This window comes from Podarcis tiliguerta, assembly GCF_965153285.1.
Source record: "Podarcis tiliguerta genome assembly, chromosome: 16".
Classification (NCBI taxonomy): Eukaryota; Metazoa; Chordata; class Lepidosauria; order Squamata; family Lacertidae; genus Podarcis; species Podarcis tiliguerta.
In genome coordinates, this window is record NC_139549.1 from 32,262,505 (window position 1) to 32,278,212 (window position 15,708).

At 45.1% G+C, this 15,708-nt stretch overlaps 2 protein-coding genes and 1 long non-coding RNA gene across 4 annotated transcripts in view; 1 reads left to right on the forward strand and 2 right to left on the reverse strand.

Annotated features, from left to right (window-relative positions):
- The window catches only part of LOC310667141 (pseudouridylate synthase 1 homolog), a gene marked incomplete at its 3' end in the record, with an annotated part of 6,434 nt that extends 5,676 nt beyond the window's left edge, over window positions 1-758 (forward strand). Inside the window, exon 6 of the mRNA XM_083418867.1 lies at window positions 564-758. Within this exon, the coding sequence (XP_083274993.1) occupies window positions 564-758 (195 nt within the window). The remainder of the gene's footprint in view (window positions 1-563) is intronic.
- Window positions 1-15,708, reverse strand: part of LOC310666938 — a 45,028-nt gene that overhangs the window by 22,360 nt on the left and 6,960 nt on the right. The gene's annotated exons all lie outside the window — the stretch shown is intronic.
- LOC310666868 (uncharacterized protein) lies at window positions 306-12,840 on the reverse strand. 2 transcript variants are annotated; one of them, XM_083418402.1, is made up of 10 exons: window positions 12,261-12,840; window positions 7,239-7,318; window positions 7,093-7,124; window positions 6,827-6,943; window positions 6,579-6,658; window positions 6,347-6,455; window positions 6,163-6,246; window positions 5,825-5,929; window positions 5,461-5,512; window positions 306-5,358 (listed from the first exon to the last, which is right to left on the reverse strand). In XM_083418402.1, exons 1-10 carry the CDS (start codon window positions 12,269-12,271, stop codon window positions 5,333-5,335), a joined length of 696 nt encoding a protein of 231 aa, XP_083274528.1. In that variant the 5' UTR covers window positions 12,272-12,840; the 3' UTR covers window positions 306-5,332. The 2 variants fall into 2 exon arrangements, with proteins under 2 accessions (XP_083274528.1, XP_083274527.1); XM_083418401.1 differs by lacking the exons at window positions 7,239-7,318; window positions 12,261-12,840 and having other exon boundaries at window positions 6,827-7,223.

Here is a 15,708-nt window from a genome sequence, read left to right on the forward strand (position 1 = left end):
GTTGAATCCAGCCCCTAAAAATCTACGACAGCACTGACTGCGACATGGTCACTCCCTGATGGTGAGCAAAGAGGACCTGTAGCCAATCTAAGGTTCTGCATCTGGCAGGAAGAACCAGATGCACCAATGTAAGTTGAGGGACACCTGGTTTGCTGGTAGAGAAAAGGATCTAGGGATCTTAGTGGACCACAAGCTTAACATGAGTAAACCTGAGAGTGATGCAGCAGCAGCAAAAAATCTTAATTCTATTTCAGGCTGCAACAACAAAGGTGTCCCAATGAATGGAAGACAATAAGACAATGAAATTCAAGACAGTAACAATTTATTGTGCATTTATTCATAATCCATTAAAAATATTTATTTTTATTCCATTCTCTTCCAGTTCTTTTTCTTCTTGACACGTGGAGTTACACAGGGAGTAGATCATATATCCTAAGGAACGGAAAAACCTAAAATTCCGTGAGATCTTTTGAGGCAAAATAATGTTAACAATTTTCGGATCTCTCTCTGTCCCCTGCCCCGTCCTGTCTTTTGCAAAACAAAGGTGTCAACCCTGTGCCCAGACAGCAAGACCCTCCCCCCTCGGCCTCCCTGAGGTGGTCCAGAGGAAAGAAGAGCAAGGCATAAGGCCCCAGCTGGGCTGCAGGAGTTGCCAGAAGGAGGCCTACAAAATGCCACCCATCCATCTTAGGGACTCCACTCTGCATCTGTGTCCGGTTTACTCGGGAGCCTTGTCTTCCCCTGAAGCCATCCGATGAGATCCCTGTCAGTGTTTGTAAAAAAAAAAAAAAAAAAAGGAAAGGGTTCTGACCTCCCTTTGTCTCCTCAGACCCTTGTCGGCATAAAAGAGTCCACAAGAATACCCTTGCAGAGTGCTTTCTGCTTTTATTCTTTAAAGTCTTTGTGACCAACTGTACACACCTCAACACTACCAGCTTTCACTAACTAACCAACCAGCCCAACACCAAACTAGCATTTCTCACTCTATATATACAACCCGGTGCAGACCGCTGACTCATGCTGACCCAGCTTTTTTGAGCATTAAAGAAACAGTGGCCATTTTAGCCGTGACACCCCTTCTGTTTCTTAAATGCGAAAAACCCCAACAGAAACCATACATACATACATACAGTACACTATATACATAAACCCAGTTTTGTCATCAATTCATTATGACATGTTGCTGGCAAAGGCTTGGTAAACAAATCAGTAATATTATCTTGTGATTGACAAGACTCCAGTTTGATTACCCCATTTTGTACACAATCTCTAACATTTGCATGACGGATAGCAATATGTTTTGATGCGGATTTCATTATTTCCAAGCCCGCTAATGCAATGTACGATTGGCTATCTTCATACACTTGGATAGGGAAATCTACTTTACCATCTAGATCTTTTAGTATCTGTATAAATCACATGATTTCATTGCATGCTAGCGACAGGCTCCCATTTTCTGCCTCACAGGATGAGGTCACAACAAATCCTTGTTTCTTTGACCTCCATCCAAGTATGGAATTGACAAACATCATAACCATTCCACTTGTAGATTTTCTAGTAGCTGCACAGCTTCCACAGTCCGCATAAACAAATACTTCTAGTTTTTCATCTTGTGTACTATATATCTTCAAACATACATTTAATGTCCCCTTTAGATAGCCAATAAGCCTTTTCAAAGCACACCAATCGGCAGTACTGGGTTTAGATACACGTTGGCTCAGAACATTTGTAGCACATGCAATGTCTGGCCTTGACCACTGGCTTACAACAGTGATCCTATTTTTGAGTGATACAACTCAGGCTGATCAAATTCATCATCACACACTGTCTTTGGGAAATCTGGTGTCATGGGAGTCTGATCTGGCTTGCAGTTTTCCATGCCAAACTGCTCTATCAAACGAAGAATGTTCTCTTTCTGGCTCAATAGGAAGCTTCCATCAGCTTCCTGACTTACTTCTACTCCCAAGTAATTGCTTACAGGCTCTAAGGCTTTAAGCTTAAACTTCTTTTCCAGTTGACTTGTGAGCTTCTGGATCTCATCTGTGGAACTCCCTGCTACAAGCAAATCATCAACAAAGACTAAGAGCATTAGATATTTCTTGCCTGTCCCCTTGGTGTACAGACATGGATCAGCCACACTCCTTTTAAAACCAAGCTTTACAAGGGCTTCATTTAAACACTGGTTCCAACACCTTCCACTTTGTTTGAGACCGTAAAGAGCCTTTTTTAAAGGCCAGACTGCACCATTCCCCTCTTCAAACCCAGGGGGTTGTCTCATTAACACTTCATGGTCTAAATTTGCATGCAGATATGCAGCATCAACATCAAAATGGTGCACTGCTAATTGTCTTGCAGCAGCAATAGAGAGCATTAAACAAAAAGTTTCACTCTTTACAGTTGGAGAAAACACTTCATCATAACTCTCCCCTTTAATCTGAGTGAAGCCTCTGGCTACTAATCTGGCTCGAAAACGTGGTTCCCCAGATGCAAGGGTTTTCCTTTTATAAACCCACTTGCATGACACCAAACACTTTGTTACGATTAAAAGAGTCCATTTCTTCTTTCATAGCTTGTTCCCACAAAGCACGTTCTCTAGGGGGGAAGTCTAAGACTTCATTATAACTTTGTGGTTCCACACAACTCACATTGCATATTCTCACTCCTCCTAGGGTCAAACGCTGAGGAGGTACGCCCTTGTTTGAACGCTGGGAGCGTCTAGGTACAACTACTTCTTCCCCCCTTGTTTCTGGCTCTTCTTCCTCTTCCTCTAGAGAAGTATTATCTATTGCCACATCTTTTGGGGAAATCTGTGCCTCCTCCTCATCCTGCTCCTGTGTTGCCAATGGCTGAGAAGAAGCCTCTTCTCTTACTTGCAGAGGCAGTAGGCAATCTGGGTTGGCATGGATCGCAGTCCATCTGTCCTGGTCAGCAAAGTCTGTGCTTTGTGACAGAACCACGCGTTCTGGGCATAAATTGAAACGCCACCCTTTGCCATAGGGCTGATATCCCACAAACCGCAGTCTCTGCGCTCTAGCCCCCCCTTTCTGGCGCTGAGCTTTGGGGATATTTACATGTGCCCAAGAACCCCAGTTATGGAGCATTGTCCACTCTGGTTCTTTCCCATACAACACAAGATAAGGAATATCTTTTATAGAGCTAGACCAGGTTCTATTAATCAAAACATTTGCTGTAAGGAAAGCCTCACCCCACAGCCTATGATTGTGACCCAATCCTGCATCCACTAGCAGGCAGTCCTTTACTGGCTGTATTACAGCCCCACGTCTTTCACACAGACCATTTTCAGCAGGGCTATAAGGGTTAGTCAAACGGTGAGTGATCCCCTTACGTCGCAACCATGCTCCAAATTGTTTGTTCAGAAAATCTGCACCCCTATCTGTTTGCAACTGCACAACAGGGCGAGCGAAGAGCTTTTCAGCTTGGGCAACCCATTCTCTGAATGTGGGGAAACACTCCGATTTCTGCTTTAACAAAAACAACCAACTAAAACGTGATTTATCATCTGTTACCAGAAAAGCATATCTGGCGCCCCCTTCAGTCTTCTGTGGAAAAGGGCCTATCACATCACAATGGACAAGTTCTAAAACCTCTTTAGATACTCTGTCACTTTTAGAAGCCACAGGCTTCCTCTTAGATTTGGCCATTTTACATACATTGCAATCTAGGAAACAGTTACAGCTATTTACTTTTCGGTTCTTGCACACCTTTTGCATCTCTGAAAGCACATGGAAATTGGTGTGACCCAGTTTTCTGTGCAGTTCATGTACACACCCCTTATGAACTGGCAAATTATCCTGAACCACCTGGGCTGCTTTAACAGGCTTGTCCTGCATTACATATAACCCATTTTCCAACTTTGCATGGCCACATACCTGAGTTCCATTCTTTATCAGACAACCATCCTGCGTGAACTTAACACTATACCCTGCATTACTCAAACAGCTTACAGACAGTAAACAATAGTCCAAACTGCTGACAAACAGAGTCTCTGGTAGAGTAGTGTTCAAGCACTGCAGGAAACATGTTCCCTGGCCATCAATTTTGCTTCTACAACCATCAGCAAGATAGATTGAGTCTTTTCCATCAGCTGGCTTCCCCAGGGTCTTAAAGTCCTCCCGACTGTTGCAGATAATCCTGCTGCTACCAGCAACCATGTTCCTCGAGGTATCTTCCTCTCCTCTCAAGAAAATGCAGACACAAGTTGAGCAGAACGCGTGTTCTTCTTCCTTGAAGAGAACCCCTTCTGCTTACATTTCTGCGTCGATTGCTGTCTCTGCTCGTCTCCCGGAGGTCTTGCCCTGCATTGACATTGGAGATGCCCAGCTTGGCTGCATCTATAGCATCTCCTCACCGCCATGGCCAAGTCCCAAACTTGGCGTTGCCCCATTGGCAGATCCTGCTGCTGGCCCCCTCGGCTGTAACTCCTCCGCTCTTGGAGTTCAGCCTGTCTGTCTGACCTTCTTTCTGCTTCTTCGGTCAATCTTCCAACCACATACTCAAGGGTCAGATCTTGGGGATGCATACTCTCCATGCTGTTAATCACAGGCAACCAGCTTTCAGGCAAACTTGAAAGGATAATGTAGGTTTGGTCAGTCTCATCGTAACGCTTACCTCTCTGTTGTAGTTGAAGAAACAGAGATTTCAGCGTTCGAAGATGAGTTGCCAAACTCTCACCTTCTTCCATAACAGTCCTGAACAGCCTTTTGGTCAGAGAAATTATAGTTCCAGCAGTTTCTCTGACATGCATTGGCCTTAATAAATTCCAGCATTCAAACGCTGTGCTGGCATTTGCTACATGCAATAACTGAGAGTTGCTCAAACACAGCATAATTTGGGCATGAGCCCTTTCATCCAGCCGTCTTTTCTCAGTAGAGTCCCGTCTCAAAACCTCAGTTTCAACACAGTCCCATAGTCCATCTCTCCTTAACAACTGCTGCATTTTTATTGACCAACTCAGCCAGTTGCTTTCTGAGAGAAGTTCAAAAGGGATGCCTCCCCCAATATTTACAACTTGGGAAGACTGGAAATCTGCCATCTCTGCTGGTGCTTGCTGAGCCCCTTCTGTGGGGTCTCCAGCAATCTCTCCTGACTCTCTCTTTAGAGTCCGACTGGACAGTCCTGGCTGGCACTCACCGGCTTCTAGCTGCTGCCTCTGTTGACCCTCAGGTCCTGCCTGGCTCTGCAACTGGTGTAGCCGCTCTGTGAGTCACCTACTGTGGTCCTCTAGCAGTTCAAACTGTTCCAGTAGCCGACGCTGAGTGCTTTCCTCATCCTCAGATCCTAGCCGCTCCAGCGTCGCTGCAGACAGTTACGGCTATATGTCCTCAATGATGATGTCATCTGGATGGAAGAGAATGAAAAGAGAATGCAAATGCAAATGAAAATGAGATTTCCCCACAGGCCTTTAGTCAAAGGGCGCTGTCTCCAAGGTGTGGGGCTTACCTTCTTTTGGCTTCCGGCGGAAGCATGCCAGTTCCGGCCGAATGACAGTCATCTGCAGAGGAAAGAAAAATCAGGGTCAGATGGGAGCAAGAGAGCACAGAAGCAGCGCCAAGTCAGGAAGGACAAGTCTCCTTCTGTCTTGGGCCCAAACCTTGTTCCAGAGGACCTCCCTGGGCCCTGCAGCCCCCTGGGCAGAGGTGGAAGGGCAGCAGCAGGAAAGGGGGCAGGAAAAGCCTCTGGCCTCATCCTGGCCCCCAGGGACACACCCCGCAAATTCTGCGCTAAAGATCACTTGGGGATGTGATCTTGGGGGGGGGGGATGGAAGTAACCAAAGAAATGAATAGAAGAAGGCAAGGTACTTACTCTGAGTTTGGGATACTTCCGGGCAATGGCCAGCAGCAAGGAGATGCTGCTGGCCGCAAGTTGTTGCGCCTCCCCACTTTCGCCCAGGGCGTATCCTCTGAGGTCCTGCAGGAGGAAAGAGCATTTCAGAGTCAGGGGCCAGTCTGGGCCAAAGCGGCCCCCACTGCCCCCACCACGGAGTCCCTGGCACTTCTGGACCATGAGGGGATGCCAGCTTTGGTCTTGGACCAAATTGGGGGCCAAATAGGCTCTGTGCCCCAGAAATGGGGCAGTCCGTTGGGCAAGGGATGGGAGGGGAAAAACCCTAAAACCACCCCTGATGCCATAGGGACACTTACACTGAGCAGCTGGAGGAGGGTTCCAGGGTTGGGTGACTCCATAAGAAGACTGCCCAGCAGAAGGCGGAAGTGCCTCTTCAGTTCCTGTGGGAAAAGAGAGAAGAGAGTTTGAATGCTGGTTGGATTCTGCAAGGGTGTGGCGAAGAGGAAGAAAGAGAATGTGAAGTCAAAACAAAGGACATACTTCTCTCTTCTCCTCCTCCTCCTCCTTCTTGGCCCCACTCAATACGGCCTCCAACATCCTGTGCAGGATGGCACTAAGCATGTCAGAGGTGAATTTCGGCCTCATCGTGCTGCAGAAATGAAAGGGAGAGGGTTAGAGTCTCCCTTGCCCCTTTCTCCCTCCCGCCTGCTCTTTCCCCCTGGAGTTCTGCCCCACCACCCACCACCCCATCGACGCCAAAGACCCCACTCACCTTAGCTGGAGGAGGGCCTCCAAGGCAAGGGCCAGGGTCAGGGGCCGATCCCTGAAGTGCTCCAAGGGCCCCAAGATGTCCTGGAAGAGAACAGAGGAGGAAAATCAGCTCCCACCCCAAACACCAGGCTTGGCTTTGCAGGGGAATGGCAACCCCATGGCCTAAGCCGGCAGGGTCCTCCTCCCCACAGATGCACAGCCCCTTCCCCCCACCTCCCTGTGGGGGTCCCTCACCCCCCCATCACTCACCAGAATTTTTTGGGCTGTCTCCTCCTTGGAGCACGTCAGGGATCGGAGCCCCCTGAGCTCCGCTGCCTGGCAGCTCTCGATGACCCCCAGGATGTACCGCTGTTCGTCCTCCAGCAGCTGAAATGCAAAAGTCAGGCTGTCAGTTCCTTGTGAGGGGAGGGCTTCTCCACATCTGAGAGTGCAGAGTGGGGGGCAAAGAGCCCGGGGGACAGCGGGGGGCAGGTCTGAGGGATCCAGTCCCTGCTCTTGTTTTCTCCAATACTCACCCCTCGGGCTGGTATTCTGAACCGCAGCAGAACTGCAAACAGAAGGACATGGGAAGAGGTGAGTCCTCTTTTGCATCCTTGGACCAGTTGCCCCCCATGCCCATCCCTGCCCTCCTCTGTCCAAAAAAGGAGGGCCACTGGCTTACCTGGTGCCACAGGCTGCTCTGTGTCTGGCTGGGGGGCCACCCTGTGGCAGCGCCTGAAAAGGCGCCTTATGCACCTGATCCTAGAAGAGATGAGTGGAAAGAGTGACTCAGATGCTGGCAGCCCCAATTCTTGGGGGTGTTTGGGGGTGAGTCTGGAGAATACAGTGAACCACTGCCGAATTGGCAGAACAGAAATGCGTATGTGGAGCCTAATTGATCCTTGCCGGCGCACTCTGACCAATTCCTTCCATCTCTCTGCAGTTCAGTGACCTGAAGGGGCATGATCAGAGCCTGAAAGAGGCAGCCCAATAATGAAGGGCTGGCAGAGAGAGAAAGGAGGTCCCAAGTGCTCTGGGTTCAAGAGCTACCACCATGTCAGGGCCCAGAGAGCCTGGCCCCCTCATTCATGAAGTCAAGCAGTGTATACATTTCATGAAGCACTGTTACCAGAATTTTTGGAAAGGGTGGCGGGGGGTTTCGCCCTCCAGCAGGCACCATACCCCACTCCGACTGTACCCCAGATCAACACCTTCACGTCTGCAAATGTCCCCACAAAAAACATCCTGACACAGTCCTTTCCTTTTTCTATTCCAAAGGCTGCCATAAGTAAGGGTAGAACATTTGCCCTAATAAAGGCTGAGCCTTTCGCTCGCAAGGCGCTCAACCAATCAGCTCAGACTATCCAAATATCCAATAGCAACCAATGAGCGCCACGAAACGGTGCCCTCCAGCACAAAGCACTGACAACAACAGAACAGAGCACACAGGCACTGCAGCTGCCAACCAGCCGTGGCCTCTGCTCTACAAGTAGGAATTCCCACTGGGAAAAGGGGAAAGTCAGAACCAGCCATGAAAAGCATTCTTGGTCCATTGAAACTAGTCTTTCAAGTTTCAGTCTAGGCTCTTGAACTACCAACCCAGCTGTACGCTTGTGAAACATGGACCACTTATAAACGCCATCTCCAACTCCTTGAAAGATTCCATCAATGGTGTCTCCGAAAAATGTGACACACCACTTGGGAAGGCAGGCGAACTAAAACCAGTGTCCTGGAAGAAGCAAAGATCACCAGTGTTGAAGCAAGGATTCTTCAACACCAGCTTCGTTGGACTGGTCATGTGGTTCGGATGCCTGATGATTGTCTTCCAAAGCAACGACTCTATTCCAAACTTAAAAATGGAAGGCGTAATGCTGGTGGCCAACAAAAGAGGTTTAAAGAATATCTCAAGGCCAATCTAAAAACATGTTGTATAAACAAAATATAATACAAAAAAGAATAAGAGAGGCTAAAATCAAGCATTTACAAGAAGAAATAGGCAAACAAGGAAAATTATTAGTGAAAACACCAACAAACGAGATCGCAAACCAAACCATTAAAATATTGCAAACACAGCTCTCAACACTCTTAAATGATGAAATAGAAATATAAAATGGATGAAGAAAAATCATTTGAATTTGGAAACAGACCCGGTAAATTACTTGCATGGCAGATAAAGAAAAGACAGGGAAAGACAAATAAAGTAGTATATGAAGGAAAAGCAGTCGAGATGGAAGAAGGAATAAATAAATGCTTTGTAAAATACTTCACCAATCTATATAAAAAAGGTGCAGAAACTCGACAACAAATTATAAAATATCTTCAAGGAAAACAAATCCCAAAAATAGGTGAAAACAGACGGAAGCAGCTAAACGCACCAGTAACAACAATGGAGATACAACAAGCAATTTCCAATCTTAAACTGGGGAAAGCTCCAGGTGCAGATGGACTATCCGCGATACACTACCAAAGGTTAGAAGATGCTGTAACAATGCCTTTTAAAAAATTAATGAACGAGATCATGCAAGAAGGAAAAATACCAAAGTCGTGGCAAGAAGCCAATATTGTATTAATTCACAAACAAATCACAGCTAGAGAATGAGTTAACAATTACAGACCCATATCATTATTAAATAATGATTATAAATTGTTTGCGGGGATATTAGCAAATAGGCTGAAATCGGTCCTAAAGGATGTAATAGACCAAGACCAAGTAGGATTCCTCCCAAATAGGCATATAAAAGCAAATATGAGAATAGTAATTGATCTAATTGAATATTTGGAAATGAGACCCAACAAAAAAGCGGCGTTTATGCTAACAGATGCCGAGAAGGCTTTCGATAACCTATCAAGATCGTTCCTTCAGGAAGTAGCAGAAGCAGTAGGACTGGGTGAAAACTACTGCAGAGCAATAAACACAATATATGAAAACCAGCAGGGATGTTTAATAAGAAATGGTGAAAAGACGGATCCTTGAAATATAGAGAAAGGTACCAGGCAAGGATGCCCGCTTTCACCGTTCCTTTTTATACTAACTTTGGAAATCCTGATTTTAGAAATAAATAAAGAAAAAGAGATAAAGGGAATTACATGAGGCAAGGATGTTTTCAAAATTAGAGCTTTTGCGTACAATATTATATTAGCACCTGAGGAGCCAGGAACCAGTCTAATGAAAGCATTGAGGATAATGAATGAGTTCGGGAAAGTAGCAGGCTTCAAGATAAATATGTCAAAAACAAAACTTATGGTAAAAAACATACAGGAATTAGAAAAGAGCGAACTACAGGAGAAATTGGGTTTGGAAATTGTTACAAAAGCAAAATATTTTGGTATAGAATTGACGATGAAAAATATTAATCTACAGTATTTGGAAACAATTATGAAAAAGCCTGGAAGGAAATTAGAAGAGATCTAGAAACCTGGGGTAGATTAAAGCTGACATTAATGGGGACAATATCTATAATTAAGATGAATGTTTTACCCAGAATGATATATTTGTTCCAAACAATACCAATAATAATGAAAGAGAATTGTTTTGATGAGTGGAGAAAAGATCTAACAAAATTCATATGGCAAACCAAAAAACTATGCATAAGGTATAAACTATTAACAGATAAAAGGAAGAGAGGAGGACTGGCATTACGAAATCTAAAATTATATTATGAAGCAGAATGTCTTGTGTGGCTAAAAGAATGGATTACATTGGAAAACACTAGTATTTTAAATCTAGAAAGTTTTGACAATAGGTATGGATGGCACGCCTACATAGCATACAAGAAGATTAAGGTACATAATGGCTTCAAAAACCATATACTCAGAAATTCATTGTTTAAAGTTTAGAATAAATTTTAAAGTTTTACAGTTTTGGAATAAACAGCTATTAGAGCCACAAATCCCTTTATGGATGTCTCCATTAGAAGCCCATGCAGTTAAACAACACAATATGAATCCGAACTGGGCAACATCTAGACAAATACTGGAAGAAGACCAAGGAAAGTTAAAATTAAAAACATATGAAGAATTAAAACAATATGGGATGGATAATTGGCAATATATACAATTAAAAAGTGTCTTTAAGGCAGATCAAAGAAAAGGTTTAGCCAAAGAACAATCGCTATTTAGCACCATTATATTTTGAAACAATAGGAATTTATTATCAAAAATTTACACTATTATTGGACTATGATTTGATGAAGAGGTAAAAGAAACAATGGTCAAATGGGCACAAGATATCGGCCATACTATATATTTAGAACAATGGTAGAAACTCTGTCGCGAGGATATTCGCTTTGCCCACCAACCCGAACAGATAAGCTTTGGGATTCTTTTATCAAGCGTTTGTTTAGCATTTTCTTAAGTTCCTCATGTATTATTCCCCAAAACTTCTTTATTTCCTTGCAGCCCCACCACATATGAATTATCATTCCAGGTTCTTTGTTACATTTCCAACAAAGGTTGGATTTGAATTTATAAATTTTGGCGAGTTTAACTGGTGTTAAATACCACCTGTAAAACATTTTAACCAAATTTTCCTTTATCGTATAGCAGGTGGTAAAGCGAATATCCTCGCGACAGAGTTTCTCCCATTGTTCTAAATATATAGTATGGCCGATATCTTGTGCCCATTTGCACATTGTTTTTTTTACCTCTTCATCCATAGCGATTGTTCTTTGGCAAAACCTTTTCTTTGATCTGCCTTAAAACACTCTTTTCTGCTCAGAAGGAAGATGGCGACCAGAGGAGGCACTTGGGACATGGCTAGGGGCAGCCATCATCCCTGAAGCATGAGACCAGCAACCCTTCTGCTGGGGTGATCATCACTGCCCTCCTGGTCTCCGAGTGCCAGACAGGTAGCCATCTCAAGGACAAGAGTGGATCTGAAGGAGGTGAGGACAGGTGACCCCACCTAGGCCCAAAGTCACCCCCCCCCCGCAACCAGGCCTCAAACTGTCCAAAATTCCTATTCTCTCTTCTAAAAAATCCACAGCTAAAGTTTTCCTCTGTTTTCTCACAAGATGCTGTTGAAAGGCAAAATGTTACTCTTTTATCAGTACGAGAGAGCTTCAAAAAGCTCATGAATAGACTCTGACAAGCAAGCCTGAGAACTGAGTCTTATCTCACTCTAGTTGCAACATCTTGAACACACTGAACCGCAAGGCTCCTTGACCCCCCCCATGGCTTCTCATCCCCCTTTCCTGGGAAGAGTCCAAAAGAGTCCCAAGACAGGAGCTTTCTGTTCATGCTCAGAGGCAGGACTCTTGAGGAGGAGGAGAAGGGGATGGAACGGGAAGGGGAATATATACTCTGTGCAAATGGCTGTGAACTCGTGCTTGTTTTGTGACTACATCACACTTGCTCCTTCTACCAGCCGGATGGCAGAATAAAGCTTTTTCTCTGAAACTATTCCTTGAGTGTCTGTTGACTCCCATTTCCCTTTCCCGGGCGCAAAGCTCTTCTCACCCAAGGCTAAAAAGGCTACAGATCCAACCTACATGGTTGGGGGACTTGGCCAGGACAATAGGGGGTACTCAGCTTGGCTGGGAAACAGGAACATGTGTATATTTTTCTTTGTTTTACTGAATGGGTGTAAGGTGGAGGTCAAGGGAGGGCCAGGGACAAACCTGATACTCAGGTGTCCGCCAGAAAAACCTCCCAGTTTGTGACACCCCCCCCCCCCCGGAGATGAAGAGAAAGGGATGCTACTTACAGTCTGCCCATGTCGTCCACACAAACACTAACTAAACCCTAACTATCTAAAAATAAAAATATATACAATGCACAGGTGTGCACAAAAACAAAAAAATAAAAAAATAAAAATATTAAAACAAAGAACAAAAAATAAAATAAAATAAATAAAAGTGTTAAAATAAAAGAATAAAAGAAAATCAAAATAGACCAAATCAAATAAATCAAATCAAAGTAATAAATGAAATCAAAATCAAAATAAGAAAACGAAAAAAAAACAAATCACTAAATCTCCACTCTCGCCAACTGCTACCACCAACTGCCACTACCACCTCTCTCCTCCACGTTCTCCTCACTAACCCACAATGGCCGCCTGCAAGTCAGTGGCTTTTAAAGGAGAAGCAAGAGATGTCACAAAGGAGGGCGGGTCCTTGTCACCGTGGCAACCCCCCCACCAGGACCTGGCCCCACCTGGCCCTTCCTGAGTGGTGATGCTCCTCTGTCAGAACTCGGAGGCACCTGCTGTTCCGCCTGCAGAATGCTCTGATCCCAAACTCTCTAGCCCTACGACTGGCTCTGCCACGATAAATCCATTTGTTTCTAAGGTGCTTGGTGGCTCTCTTTTTCTACGTTTGCTGCGGGGGGCTTGAGAATATCACTACCCTTCTGCACTCTGTGGATTAAGCAGGGAATGGATTTGCAAGCATTTGTAACTTCTGCCACATAATTTTCAGGTGGAACTCAAATCGGGAGAGAAAAGGGTAAATGCAGCCTGCTCTTTCCATGTGGGGGGCACATTTCGTGGTGCATGCAAGATTAATGGTGGGCCATAACATTAAAGGAAGGAACGTTGTGGACCTGTCCGGCCTAAGAGGGGAAAGGAACCATCAAATTCGCTCATAAAACCTCTCTGGCATGGGAGCACATGAATTCCAGAGCCATGGGGACATGAATGCTTCACAGTCTGTTGTTTTTCTGCGGAATTCATATTTGGAAATATGCCCAGTCGACTGCAAAGAGCACATACCTGCTTCTTTCCAAAGGAGTGCTAAAATCAATTAACAAGTCCTCAAAGATGCAGGTCTGTTCCAGTCCCCACCTCAGATAATCTCAAAGGGCGAGGAAGCCAGGGCAAATTTATCTGCAATTTCAGCAGAAGTTGTGTCTCAAGAGTGCAGCAGCTAACTTTTGGCTGACCAAAATTCTGGCACCTTGGCTGAGTGTCCTGGAGCATGCACAGAAATCCTTGACCTCCAAGGGGGATGTAGCATTTCAAAGACTGCAGGGCAAATGTGCCCCTGAGCGTATGCAGAATCCTTTTCCTCTGGTGAGGTGTGGGGAACCTTTAGCCACCCCAGCTCTTGCTAGACTGCAACTCCTGTCAACTCCAGCAAGCAGGAGTTCAGCAACATCTGGAGGGCCAGAGGTTCCCCACACCTGAGCTAGAGACTGTGCAGGTATCTGTGGATTCTGGAGTCCCAGAATTCGCCTTAGGTATTTCCCACCCCCCATGGATGTTAGTGACTTCACCTGCCTGATGCTGCATAGGAGGTGACCTAGGATGAGATGGCTGGCAGGTACTCATGCTATGGCTTGGCTGACTTGCTTGCACAGTAAATGGGAGACGAGTACTCAGTGTGTAATCTGATCACAGTGAAGAATGGTCACAAATTCCCCAAATCTCTTGCTAAGCAGCAAAACTCTGTATTGCTGCGTCTGCCTGCTGGCGTTCACAGCAGAAAGCCATTCGTACTTCTGCCTCTGTTCTGGTCTCTGAATGGAAGCATGGTTCGTATCCCACTACTGACACCAGTGTCTGTTGACCCTCAGCTGTGGATTCCAGAGTTTTGCAGGAATGGGTAACTTAGCAGCATTTTAAGCAGCTCTTGTAAAGTTGGAAAGGACCACAAGGGTCATCTAGTCCAACCCTCTGAAGTGCAAGAATCCTTTTGCCCAACATGGCACAGCTTCCACCCTGGGATTAAGAGTCTCATGCTCTACAAACTGAGGCATATGTTCTGGTATAAAATAAAAATAAATTCAGCTGCTCTTAAGAAAGACCCTCAGCTGTGGATTGTTGGTTGACACTGCAGGGGTGTGTGTGAGAGAGTACAGATCCTCCAAGCGTCATTCTGGTTTCTGATTTGATCCCGGAAAGTCCCGCTTTTCCTTAGAATGCCCCTATTTTCATTGGAGAAATGTTGGAGGGTGTGGTATGATGTCCCTGTTTTCATCAGAGAAACGTTGTGAGGGCATGGAGTCGTGCGATCCTGGAGCCAAGAAGATCAAGTAACTATGCAACCTTTAGATGGCAGCTGAAGGCAGCCCTGTATAGGGAAGTGCGTAATGTTTTCTTATGTTTTTATGTATGTTGGAAGCCGCTCAGAGTGGCTCCGGCAGCCTTAGTCAGATGGGTGGGGTATAAATAAAATAATAATTATTATTATCATTATATTATAACATTAATATTATAATATTTTTATCATCCAATATTGTTGTTGTTTAGTCGTTTAGTCGTGTCCAACTCTTCGTGACCCCATGGACCAGAACACGCCAGGCACTCCTGTCTTCCACTGCCTCCCGCAGTTTGGTCAGACTCACGTTTGTAGCTTCGAGAACACTGTCCAACCATCTTGTCCTCTGTCGTCCCCTTCTCCTTGTGCCCTCCATCTTTCCCAGCATCAGGGTCTTTTCCAGGGAGTCTTCTCTTCTCATGAGGTGGCCAAAGTATTGGAGCCTCAGCTTCAGGATCTGTCCTTCCAGTGAGCACTCAGGGCTGATTTCCTTAAGAATGGAGAGGTTTGATCTTCTTGCAGTCCATGGGACTCTCAAGAGTCTCCTCCAGCACCATAATTCAAAAGCATCAATTCTTCGGCGATCAGTCTTCTTGATGGTCCAGCTCTCACTTCCATACATCACTACTGGGAAAACCATGGCTTTAACTATATGGACCTTTGTTGGTAAGGTGATGTCTCTGCTTTTTAAGATGCTGTCTAGGTTTGCCATCACCTTTCTCCCAAGGAGCAGGCGTCTTTTAATTTCATGACTGCTGTCACCATCTGCAGTGATCCATCCAATATTATTATTGTTCTAAGAATTTTAAGGTCTTACATATATAAATGTTCATAAATGTACCAAGCACCCCCTCATATCTATATACCACATGTCTGAAGCCCACAGAAAAAGTCCTGAAAGCATTTTGTCCCTTCCAAATTTACCTCAGATATTGTCTCCTCATTGTCTTTTTGCTCTCAAATCCTGTCTTAAGGGCACATTTCAAATTTCCGAAATTAAGTAGTTATCATCACAAAAGAATAGCCAGGCTCTCCAGGTAAATCCATGCAGGGGTTTCCTGCTGGCCCCTTCTCTGATGTATGAGGTATTGGGAGTGGTCTTGGGTTACACCCCTTCTGTGATGTATGTATGGGGCTGATCTTGAGCTCCAGGGCGGGGAATTTCAAAAGTTTCTT

Coding starts and splice junctions, on each gene's coding strand:
- LOC310666868 (XM_083418401.1), bottom strand. CDS start 7,168: ATGCAAAAGAGGACTCACCTCTTCCCATGTCCTTCTGTTTGCAGTTCT. Junction 6,247..6,346: donor AGGAGGAGGAGAAGAGAGAA/GTATGTCCTTTG, acceptor CTTTTCCCACAG/GAACTGAAGAGGCACTTCCG. Junction 5,930..6,162: donor CCCTCCTCCAGCTGCTCAGT/GTAAGTGTCCCT, acceptor TTCCTCCTGCAG/GACCTCAGAGGATACGCCCT.